Below are 12,906 nucleotides of genomic sequence, written 5' to 3' on the forward strand. Positions count from 1 at the left end.
ATGGCCTACACGCTCGGCTCGGCCACAGAGGCCCAGACGCGCAGCGTCGCACCGCAGCACTGCGTCACGCGGGTGGAGCTCTCTGTCACCGCAAGCAGCCTGCTGGATCGCGACGTGGCCTCCAAGTCGGACCCCTTCTGTGTTCTCTTCCATGAAGTGGATGGAAACTGGGTGGAGGTAAGGATGAAATGGAAGAGAAGATATTTGGAGATACAAAAGAAAGGTGTGACGCTGTTTTCATAAGACAGGTGGGAAATAGAGGGAAAGCAGCAGAGGATGAAAGTGGCTGGTTAGAGAGAAGGCCGTGAACGGGGAGATCATGAGGAGACAAACTCATTTCTGGTGCCGACCGAGCTGCGTGTTTCATCTCCCGGAGGTGGAGAGATGATAAAAAAGGCAAAAGAGACTGAAGAGAAGATGGAAGATTTGAATAAAAGCAGTGTTTTCAAGGTCACCTCCGCCCTGCGGCGCTTCAGCGGAGGAAACGTTGCTGTTTGCCGTGGAGCCGATCTAAGCTCATCTCTGAGTCTCTACCATCAGGCAGCGCTTCACGCTCAGTAGCATCCTCCAGCAGCATTAGTGAGTGTCCTTCCAGCGCCGCTTTGACTGTGGAGACGTGGTTAAAGGTGCTGTCTGGGCATCAGGTCAATGGCGCAGACCTATTGCTGCTGCTGCTGCTGCTGGTGCAATCGCCAATGATGAATTGGCCTGCTTAAGGGGCCAAAATCAATCAATCAGAGGAGTAAAAAAATGCACAGTTCACCTTTGATTGGGGACCCATCAGGACAGCGTTGACCTCTTAGGGGAGGGATCCCAAACTTGAAGACGCTGTTGCAGATTATCAGCTTTTATTTTCCTTTTTAATACATTTTGTTAAACAAAATGGTTTACAGTCATGAACAAAATGCCCTCGGGAAGGCGGGAAGTCTGAGGTGAACTTACAGGCTCCAGAGGTTTAGCTCCCGCTGCGTCCTCACTCCATCACAACGCTCGCTGCTGCATCCGCTTTGCATGGATGATCAAATGACTCTATGAGAAGCTGGCTTTGCTGTCACGCTGGGATGCATCAAGGATGCAGCACACCTTTAACCCAGTGTGTGGAATGACACCTCCCAGGCTGAAACCAGCACTTCAGACTCCATGACACCTCCCAGGCTGAAACCAGGACTGCTGTGAAGAAGAAAATCTAACTTTAAGTAAATTCCAGTGTCGTTTTTAACCCTAACCCTCATTGATATCATATCTGCACTTCATCAACAGCCTAATAGAGCCAACTAGATGACAATGCAGTAGGACAAATGACATCACATCCCTCGTCCAAGCCTGAGCTCGTGGCACGTTGGATGATGAGCTTGTGCCAAATAGGGCTGTAGCGATACGCGATACTCAGCCCACGATTCGGTACGATTCGATACGCTTTGATACACTTGCATCATTTTCTGAAAGATTTTAAAGGGACAACGTGAGCTTCCCCGTTGAACAGCGTTGCACCATTCTCCTAAATAAATATAGACGATAAATGGACTGCACCATAAAGCACTTTGTACACCAGCGCCGTGCCCAAAGCGAAGCCTCACATTCACCCATTCATTCACGCTCCAGTGGGCGCCTGCTGCCATGCAAGCTGATGCCAGCCCCCCTGGGAGCGATTTGGGGTTCAGTGCCTTGCCCAAGGACACTTTGACATGTCAGATCTGGGATTCAAACCACCGATTTACTGATCACTGGACGACCCACTCTATCAACTGATCCACAGCCACTGCATAGGACAAGACAGGGACTTTGTGGGGGAAAATCAATACCTTAAAATGATCACAAAATGATCCAAACATTGTGATTCCCCAGGAGCCCTTCAATCCTAAACTGACTGGGATTTTGTAGCCTCCAAACTAAAGGCCATCATGAACACATAAACCACTAGATGAGATTGATGAGAATGAGCTGCCTCTGATGTTTGCCACAGCTCCTGGGATTATGTTCCATCACCTGGTTGGAGACACGTTATGTCTGGTTGCAGTTTTCCTTTGATCTTTGATCTTATTCCGTTGTCGTTGTTTCACTGCGACGCTCTAGAAAAAAAGCCTTCGCCGCAGTTTCCATGAATTTGATCCACAACATGGTTTATGCCTGTATGATGAACACTAGAGCAGCATGGTGATGGAGTTTCGCTGTGTGGAGGCAGCTGCCCTAAGGCTCGTTCCTGGTGAACAGCTGGTCAACGGGGCAAACTGGTCGGGGTGTTTGTGTGTGCCTGTGAGTGTGTAGGCGGGCGCCTCGGGTTGGAGTTAGCTGTCGGTCAGCAGGGCATGTGGCTCTGATGGGAAATTGCCAACGGTTACTACAGCAACGGGGAGGGAAACAAAAGCTTAGTGCTCTTGCGGTGAGGAAACGATGGAGGCGGCGAAATGAGGAGCGATATTATGCACAGCTCACTGTTCCTCTGCAGGCTGGCTTTATCACTTTCTCCAGTTCCCTCCTGTCCAATTGTCTTTTTAAATGTATTTTAATTGATTGTCTGTCTGCCTGCCTGCCTGCCTGTCTGTCTCGTGAGATAGAGGTGTGTGTGAAGCAGCCTGGGTCTCATCCGGGGAGAAAGTGAGAGCGGGAAAGAGTGTTAGATCGAGGCGGTGTGAGAAAGAGATGAGAGAGGGGACGGTGGAGGAAAAGAGGCACGGCGAAATTAAAAAGAGAGGGATGAGAGAAAAACAGAGGAGAAAGATGAGTGACGGAAGAAGAAGAGTAGGAATGAAACTTTGATGGGAAGATATGAGAGCAGCTGAAACTGGTGTTAGAACAGCATGAAGGATTCGATGGAGCTGCAGATTTATGTAAATGAGGCGGCTCCCACTTAGTTCACCACTTGAGCTGTTTCCTCAAATCTTTCTCCTCGACAAATGCAAAATCCTCCTCCTAATCTCAACACGTGTCATGGATGCAGACACTGCGAGTGAAACCGCAGATTTAACGTCCAAGCCAGTGGCGTGTATAATGGCTCGCAGAGCCGCTTGACTGCAGTCTTATGTAGCCTCATAATGCCAAATATTTGGTGTTTTTCGAGCCAATGGTATGTCTCCCTGTTGACCATGAGGACAATGACTTTCATCAGACAATCGTCAGACTGCAGTATTTATCTGCTTTGGTGTTTTCTGGGCCAGTTAAAACAAAAATAATTAAATCTCTTCCTCAGTCTGTGTCTGTCTCTCTCTTCGTGTGTGGACTGCTACATCCAGCCCTGCCTTCACTTACTGTATGTTTCTGAACAGACAATTTATATACTATATATTATATATCGACTGCCCTTGCTAAACAGCTCTTTAAGACGTGTGCTGAGACCAATGCCACGTCCAGCAGCCTTGCAGAGTTTCATAACGCTTATTTTTGTCAAGTCTCTCTCTGAATATGAGGATGAAATGGTGCAGCAAAGGTCACGGAACAAGACTGACGCGATTGAACATGGTCGTGATTGAGGCAAACATAGGGACAGGTTCAACGTCAGACACTGAATATAAGGAAATATTGGTCCCTCGGAACATAATGTTCCCCGTGTCCCTCAGAAAAATGGCCACGAACCAAGGCAGGCAAGCTTTCACAAAAACAACCAGATGGCGAGATACCAGAGGTCGCCTCTGAACCAAGAGTTGAGAGAATAAGAAACTGAACATTGAATACCTGTGATGCTCTTTGAACAGTGAGGTGGTCGCCATATGGCCCATCTAGTGCCATCCTCTGTAAGTAATCTGCCCAAGTCCCCTGGACATACTCTGAAAGGGGTGTCCCATTGATTCCATATGTTGAAGCGCTAAATCTGCAGCAATATCTTTGTGCAATAGTGATGCAGAGCAGAACATTCCAATGGTGCCCAATTGGTCAGCAATAGCAGCAAATTGGCAACTGCCCATCTGACATCGGGTCAGAGCGAATGTTCAGGTTTGATGATTCAAAATACTCCAATCTGTCCTCATTTGTATAAGGAAATAGGGTGCGTCGTTTGAACTATTTTGGGCTGAGACTTTGGACGCTGCTTTTCTTCTCGTCTTGTTACTCTCGTGACATTAGACACTGAAAAGCACTTTTGTGTTGCAGGGGGGCTATTCGGCATATGGAACTGATCCTTATACTTGTGCAACTTTAGGTTTCTTTTCACACCTAAACCTGAAGTTCTAAAATGCTTTTTTGAGACTAATTACCGCTCTTCACTCTGACCCACACGTTGTCATACCCTATAGAGTGTTTATGACTTCTCGATGAAGTCATTCGCTGTGTGCAGCACTGTGTTGCCCTTCTCCTAATCTTTATTTGCTTATCTTCAAACAAAAGGCTATGCTTTTGGGTGGGCAGTGTTTGATGTGGTAGACATTGCTCTTTAGGAAATTCAGCTGGGGAACAGGTTAACCTGTTGGACAATCTGTGACTTTTTCTTCCATAATACACCTGAAAAGGAGACATCCAGCACAAAACCTCCTTTAGGTCTAACTAAAGCATGTTTGTAAAGTGAATTTATTGTTATATCCAGCTGCTTGTGTTGTTATTATTTAACCTATAGCCTATTTCTACTCTGATAGTCACCCTTAGTAGATTTTAAAAAGAGTACAGAAAAAGGATGGAGTGCCGAGAGGGTCCGATCCATTTCCAGAGCCACTCAGCGGGTTTCTAATCCGTAGTGGAACAAATACAAGACATGTTCTTCAGCCTGCTGGGCTGCATTGATGCTCGTCTGTAGCAGATTTAAAGCCAAAGTGCAGCCTGTCCTTTTCTGTTCTGTTTCTCCTGCTCTTACAGGCAGGACACTCCAGCAAGTAACGCTAGCAAGCTGAGTCAGGTGGGAGTCCCAGCATTCCTATAGGAATCCGGCCAATCAGGTGGGAGTCCCAGCATTCCTATAGGAATGCTGAAAAATCGATACTCTCTGGGGAAACAAAATTATCGATATATTTTGCAGAATCGCGAATATTGCTCAGCTCTAACTGTAACCCTAGTCACCCTCTTAATTTACCCTAAGTACCATTGAGGCTGATGAGAATCACATTACTTGATCTCAGTCCAAAGTACATTGGGAAAACAAAATTACTGAATGAAAATGAATACAAATATTTAGAAAATGAAAATGAACCTCCCCAGTCCTTCATTAAATAGGGGGGAATTCCAACTGCCTTTTATATACACACCCTTGCAGCAATCATGTTGATCAGCCAGCATCTTGTTCGGCTTCACCTGTTGGGTGAGTGTTTGATTTCAGTCAGGGGCAAATTAAGATAACAACATTTCAAGGGAATAAGCCTTTTGTGTGCTTAGTCTGAAATCTTTTACTTAAACTAATGAAAAATGTATGTACATTTAAAAGAATTGTGTTTATTTTTTTTTCATTGAGTGTACTATTAGTGAGAGTATTAGTATGTGTTCTTATTTCTTATTAGTTATTAGTTATTTATTGTTATGGTTATTGCGATTTTAGGCAAGTGATATCAAAGTCTGTATTTCTGCACTAGTTGTTGCTAATGTCAGCATGTCATGCTTACAGTGACAATGCTAACATGCTAATGTCCATATCTTATTAGGATGATGTACTTTCCTTATAAACCATATTAGCTCATAGCATTTTCCGACCAGTCTAAATAATCATAGTAAACTCTCGGAGACTCCAGGAGCAAATGGGCCAAGAGCAATGCTCCAGGGATACGAGAATACACCAGTTACACTTTGGCCTAGTTTGAGAAACTGCTACTACATCTATCTTTAGGGCAGATTTTAAGTTAAGTCTCAGCATTGTAGTTTGGTTTGTCAGTAATTCTGAGTCTGGAAACAATATTCTGACAAAGAAGGACCTGGAGAGATCGCTTAAAGAAGATGATATTGTATTTCTAATGTGCCAGTACAGTCACCATTTCTGTTACATTTTTTCTTTCATACTAAGGTAGTGTATAGAGATCTCATCTAATGGTGGACAAACAGAGCAGCAGTGTGTGCTGCGTGAGTCACATTGGTGAGTAGTGCGACAACTAAGTATTAGTCATCCAACCACCTGGTTTGAAGGACCCAGACCAAATAATGTGACTCTCTCAGTGCTCTTACAGACACCCACACACTTTCATCTCTTGACGGTGTGCCGTCCAGGCTATTTTTGGGGGGCAATGAGAGCCCTTCACTTTTAATATCTCAAAGGCTGGAGTTAAGCTTAGAGTTCTGTCTTTTTATAAGGCTACACTGTATGGCTTAATTAAACCGTTTTCCCCTCTTAATAATGTATGATAATAAATGTATTTATTTCAAGAAAAACCTGTACAGTTTAATTAATCTTGTTCATGGATACATTGCATTTAGACTGGGAGGACGGGGGTTCAAGCCACTGACCTTCCTTACCAGCTAAAACCACATTTAAAAAAGATTTCCTGCTCAACTTTAGAACACAATTTATTCCAAAAAAAGACTGTTGTTTTCGAACACATGTCTGCATGGTCATTTTATTGGCATGTCATTTTATTCCCAGTTCTGACCATTCACATGTCCCCAAATGTCTCCCAGTGGGCCTGGCAGCGCCTTGCAGGGCAGCAGTCACCCACTGGAGTGTGAATGAGTATATTAATGGATGAATGTGAGGCCTAATGTAAAGCACTTTGGGCACCGTGAAGGTGTAAAAAGTACTACAGGTTGACTTGCAACTTGCAACAGTTGCACTCGTCTGTTGTTGTTTTTTGTCTGATTACAAGGTGTTTTATGACATACCGTAAAGCGAGAGAACGAATCGAGTGTACGACAGGTTCTGCGGTCTCACCCACAATGTCTATCAAGAGGAAATGGTCTCTTTCTACCGTATCAGTTGTTGGAAATTGGATTGCAGTGGGTTGAAGACAGAGATGAAGAAGAGGAGGAAGACGAGTGCATCTGAGAGGAGTTACTTTGAATGTTGGGACGATGACGGGAAAAGCTAGAGAGCTGGTGGACAGGAGATCAGGTGGAAAGGAAGCAAGGCTAGAAGCTGAGGAGCAGGATTGAAGTTGTTTATAACGGAGGAGAGGAAAGAGGAATGGAGGAGGAGTTATCTTGAAGGAGGAGTTGGTGCAGAGTGTTCTAGAGGAGAATCGATTGAGGGTGAACATTGTTAGAGGGTAAACTCCACAGGTAGGAGGTGAGTTAGAGGAGAAGGAGAAGTTCTTACTCTCCACAGGTAGGAGGTGAGTTAGAGGAGAAGGAGAAGTTCTTACGCTCCACAGGTAGGAGGTGAGTTAGAGGAGAAGGAGAAGTTCTTACGCTCCACAGGTAGGAGGTGAGTTAGAGGAGAAGGAGGAGTTCTTACGCTCCACAGGTAGGAGGTGAGTGAGAGGAGAAGGAGAAGTTCTTACGCTCCACAGGCAGGAGGTGAGTTAGAGGAGAAGGAGAAGTTCTGGAGTGTCTTAGATGAAGTGGTTCAGAGCATCCTAGCAGTGAGAGAGTCCTGATTGGAGCAGACCTCAATGGGCATGTTGGTGAAGGAAATAGAGGAGATGAAGAAGTGATGAACAAGTTTGGTGTTCAGGACAGGGACCTAGAAGGACAGATTGTGGTAGACTTTGCCGAAAGGATGGAGATAGCAGTAGTTAACACTTATTTCCAGAAGAGACTAGAACATAGGGTGACCTACAAGAGTGGAGGGAGGAGCACACAGGTGGACGACATCTTGTGTAGACGGACCAGTATCCCTCTACCTACAGCCGTAGCACCAGCACCACCTGCTGGTCAGAGTTAGTCTCTTTGACCGTAACGCCGGCGCTATTGTTCTCCGTGTCTGGTGCATTATTACTGTAACACTGGACATAAACAACAATAGCGCCGGTGCTACGGTCGTAGATAGAGGGATAAATGAGGTTGGTGACTGTAAGGTCGTGGTAGGAGAGAGTGTAGCCAGCCAGCATAGGCTGGTGGTGTGTAAGATGACTCTAGTGGTGAAGAAGATGAAGAGGACGAAGGCAGAGCAGAGGAAAAAGTGGTGGAGGCTGAAGAATGAAGAGTGTCGTGTGGCTTTCAGGGAAGAGGTGAGACAGGCTCTGGGTGGACAAGAGAGGCTTCTAGAAGACTGGAATACAACAGCTCAGGTGATCAGGGAGACAGGGAGGAGAGTAATGGGTGTGTCTTCTGGAAGGAAAGGAGATAAGGAGACCTGGTTGTGGAACCAGGACTTGCAGAAGTGTATACAGGAAAAGAGGTTAGCTAAGAAGAAGTGGGACATTGAGAGGACAGAAGAGAGTAAACAGGGTACAGGGAGATGAGACGCAAGGCAAAGGTCAAACAGAGGAGATATGATGACCTGTATGCCAGGTTAGATAGTAGAGAGGGAGAGAAGGATCTGTACAGGCTGGACAGACAGCGAGACAGAGACAGGAAGGATGTCCAGCATGTTAGAGTGATGAAGAGTAGAGACAGGAAGGATGTTCAGCATGAAGCATGTTAGAGTGATGAAGGGTAGCGATGGGAAGTTGTTGACAGAGGCCAGTAGTGTGTAGAACGATGGAAGAAGTATTTAGAGGAATTAATGAATGAGGAAAATGAGAGAGAACAAAGGGGAGTAGAGGCACCTGTTGAGGACCAGGAAGTGACAAAGATCAGCACGAGTGAAGTTAGAAAGGCGATAAAGAGGATGAAGAATGGGAAGGCAGTTGGACCGGTTGACATACCTGTGGAGGTATGGAAGTGTCTAGGAGAGGAAGCTGTAGAGTTTTTGTTTAATACAATCCTAGAGAGGAAGAAGATGCCAGAGGAATGGAGGAGAAGTGTTCTGGTGCCCATTTTCAAGATGAAGGGAGACATACAGAGTTGTAGAAACTATAGAGGGATAAAGCTGATGAGTCAAACGATGAAGTTATTGGGGAAAAGTAGTTGAGGCTAGACTAAGGACAGAAGTAAGTATTTGTGAGCAGCAGTATGGCTTTATGCCGAGGAAGAGTACCACAGACGCAATGTTAGCGTTGAGGCTAGCAATGGAGAAGAACAGGGAAGGTCAGAAGGAGCTGCATTGTGTCTTCCCTCATGGGAAAACCCGAAAATACAGTCATAGATTTATTGGCTATAACCAGCCAATAGCAGAGGACATAAGGTCTTTATGCCAATACCCACTTTTTCTTATGTTGTTATGTCTCTGTTATGATGTCCTCATTAAATAAATTACTTTGTTGTTCTTGTGATGGGGGTGGGGGGGTTACGGTTAGGTATTGGTTGATCGCCGAGATCTCTTAAACTTGGCTGAGCCCTTTGTCCTTTTTTTTAATCTTTTTGTATTCAGTCCCACAGTAGTGTGCTCTCATCAAACCCTGATTCCAGCAGGAGGCTGCAGTTTCAGCCAAGAAACTTTAATGAACCCGCTGGACATTACCTTTCCTGCACCAACAGCAAACAAAGGTCGCTGTGGGAGACTGTGGGAGATCGTAGCTAATGAGGCGAACACTTTCCAGAAAAAATGTCTTTGGAATCACACAGACTGACCTAAAATGTTTTGCTGGGGATAGAGACGGATGGATGGATGTTTTAAATACAGTATTTATTTTTAGAATTTAAATAATACATTGCAAACATACCTGATTATCTCCATATTAATGGCGTGGCTTTGTGCCACTGCTAGCATTGTTCTACACTTGTTTAGCAAGCCTTTATGGAGAACATCAGGTTGTTGTTGCCACGCTAGTCTGTTAATGAGGAACATTTAGATTGTTTAGGAAAGGATTTGCCTTATACTGATTAAATGGATTCTTATAAATATCACTCTGAACTTGGGTTTGTCTGACCGTGATCTCTAAAAGGTTTTTTTTTATGCACAGGTACAGTCACATGGAAGATTGTGAATGTTTGAAGGACCATTCTGTTCTCCTCTTCTTTTAGCTTGGCCGCACTGACACCGCTGTGAACAACCTGAACCCCGTGTTCGGGGTGAAGTTCCAGGTGGACTATCATTTTGAGGAGATCCAGAAACTTCGCTTTGCCATGTTTGATGAAGACAAGTGTGCCACACAGCTCTACGAACACGACTTCCTCGGAGAATTCATTTGTACATTGGGAGTGGTATGGAATAGTATCTCCACTTTGAGCTTCTTCTGTTGATGATGAAAAACAAGATGACGGAATATATCTGCCACATGTGTTCCGATTGATAGATAGAAATGGAAATAAATGTACCTAATTATTAGACTACAACTTAGAATACAATAGATCAGAATAAATAGAACGTAAATGACAAATAAATAAATAATGTCCGACGGTTCAAACATATATATCATTCATTGTTTTCATTAATTCGTCAAGGATTCCTCTCCTGTGTGTTTTTTTAATTTGTCTTTTAGATTGTGTCCAATAAGAAACTTCACAGGCCCTTGATCTTAGCCAATGGGAAGCCAGCTGGCAAAGGTTCCATTACAGTAAGTAATCTTTAAAAGACAGACTCCGTCTGTGCTTCAGCTTCTGTTTGGACTCCTATAACACCTTGTACTCTATCACCATGGTTCGTCACTGTCGTTTACTCTAATGGTATGTTTCCTATGTTTCAGCTAACCTTTTACCATAATGTTGTTTTAGATAACAGCCCAGGAGCTGTCGGACAACAGAATCATCACTTTGACCCTGAGTGGGCGGAAACTGGATAAGAAGGTGGGCAGCTCGCCCCACACACATTCGCTCCTGTATGCAAATGCAGGCATGTACATTATTTCACACATTAGAACAACAAACTGCTTTCGGACCCACGAGCTAAGCCCACATGCTGATGGAATAGTAGAGTCCCGATGACTGGACTTGAAAATAATGCAGGATTTTCATTATTTGTCGTAAATAAAAAAGTGCATATTTTCAATCTTGGATCTATAGTTGCAGGCACACAGTGAAGGGAAGATGAAAGGTCACGAACAGCACAGCATGAATTCAGATTTTAACTGATGCTGAGTTTACCCTCTGGTGAATCCACCAGGATGCAGAGAAAGAAAGAAAGAAAGAAAGAAAGAAAGAAAGGGGGTATCTTTTAATAAATATGTTAATTATAGGCTCCTCATTGCAGGATTGCATGTAGATTTTTGGTTATTCTAATATAGGGATAATTACTGTCCAATGGGCAGATTTGTTTTTATTAAGTATGCATTATGGGACATTTTTCAAATAAAAAACAGACTGTATAATTGTTTGACCTTAATTGAAACTAATGCTAATGTTATTGGGCTGTATCAGTAGTAAAATATTAATAATAAAAAAAGGGAATCCATAGTGATAACTTGATTATAAACAGACCTCCACCAAGAAGGAGAAACTAGCGCTCAGTCCAAAGCACACCGTTCAACTGTGTATGGGTCCTCAGCCCAAAAAATAGAATCAGCTGCAGGGACTGCCAGTGGAATAGAAGGGGCAAATCATAAACGGTTAGCCTTTATTGCCCTAGGTTGGTGCAATGAGTTTTGTAAAATGAGCGTATTTACTGACTTCATGAGTAAAACAGAAGCTTTGTGGTGCTCGAGCCGTTAGTGTTGCGGTGTTGAAATGATGTCAAACTAGGATTCATCCGATAAAATAATTGACACCAAACTGTCTCCATTCTGTGCAGGACTTTTTTGGGAAGTCAGACCCCTACCTGGAGTTTCACAAACAGGGAGAAGATGGCAAATGGATGCTGGTGCACAGGACAGAGGTGAGCCATGGGTGGACATTAGAAAGCACTTTCATCGCACTGTCATTACTGAGTTGTCATTGTCAGCAAAACTCGGTCTCGCAGAAGGCCACAGAGTACACTCTAACTTTAGCAGTAAGTGTAGGGGGCTGGATGAAACAGATTACTCCCCCCCAAGTGTAGGTAATTGTACCCCTCAAATCCATGACACAGTATATCTGCTGCTATTTAATTCAATGATACTGTGTGTGACTCCAGGTCATAAAGAACACTTTGGATCCAGCATGGAAAACTTTCACGGTGCCTCTCATATCCCTCTGCAACGGAGATGTGGACAGAAACATCAAGGTTGGTACTCAGAGTTCCAGATGTTGCAGAGTGACAGGATGTACCGATTGTCTTGAAGTTTATTATATCCTCCTGAGACCCAGCCCGTTGACATGCGTCCTCTGTAATGGGCAACGGGCTGGGTCTCAGGAGGATATATTCTCGTGCTTGTTAAAATCACAAAGCGCTTCTTTCTCCAAACTGATTGTATATATTGACATTTCCGGACTATAAGATGGTACTTTTTTCACATGCTTTGAACCCAACGACGCAGCTACGACTACTGGACTTTCCGCTTGTCCCGTGAGGGGTTGCCACAGTAAATCAACCTTCTCCACGTTATTTATTCCATCACTGTGAAGCGGCGGTAATATGGAATATGCCTTTCTATCTCAAAACACGCTGACTGGCTAAAATAATCAACTTTTCCTTGATTAGTGGTGAACAGGACTGTCCGACCTTTGGTTAGCCCAGGGGTGGGCAAACTTTTTTACTGGCTTCTAAAATTTGACAGAGGGGCCGGGCCAGGAACAGATGTATGGAGTGTTTGTGTGAACTAATATTAATGACATGTAAAAGTCATTACATGAAAGGATTTGGCATTTTACAGGTAACTGTAAAATGGAATTTCGTTGTGTGTTTGCAGTGTAAAAAGTCTACGACATACAATGACAATAAAAAGCTAATATTAAAAAGGTAAAATGAATGAGGTTTAATTATAATAAAATGTTATGATATAATTTGGACAAGTTCGGCGGGCCGGATTAAAAAGCCCAAGGGGCCGCATATGGACCCCGGGCCGTAGTTTGCCCATGCCTGGGTTAGCCACTCTGGTTGGTTCCCGACTTTAGCAGCTGATTATAGATACAGTATATATTCAATCAAGTTAAAATGTCATGATCATGTGTCCCAAATCACACCTTCCCCTGTTTCTCTACTTAGCAGAAGTAGCTAAGATGTAGCAGCATTTC

The 12,906-nt window shown here is 44.0% G+C and overlaps 1 protein-coding gene across 1 annotated transcript in view; it reads left to right on the plus strand.

The window, feature by feature from the left end:
* Positions 1–12,906, plus strand: part of cpne2 (copine II) — a 36,342-nt gene continuing 23,436 nt past the window's right edge. The window contains exons 1-6 of the mRNA XM_068739681.1: positions 1–177; positions 9,844–10,023; positions 10,302–10,376; positions 10,534–10,605; positions 11,546–11,629; positions 11,867–11,956. Of these exons, the coding sequence (XP_068595782.1) occupies positions 1–177; positions 9,844–10,023; positions 10,302–10,376; positions 10,534–10,605; positions 11,546–11,629; positions 11,867–11,956 (678 nt within the window). The remainder of the gene's footprint in view (positions 178–9,843; positions 10,024–10,301; positions 10,377–10,533; positions 10,606–11,545; positions 11,630–11,866; positions 11,957–12,906) is intronic.

This window comes from Brachionichthys hirsutus, chromosome 5 (assembly GCF_040956055.1).
Source record: "Brachionichthys hirsutus isolate HB-005 chromosome 5, CSIRO-AGI_Bhir_v1, whole genome shotgun sequence".
Lineage (NCBI taxonomy): Eukaryota > Metazoa > Chordata > Actinopteri > Lophiiformes > Brachionichthyidae > Brachionichthys > Brachionichthys hirsutus.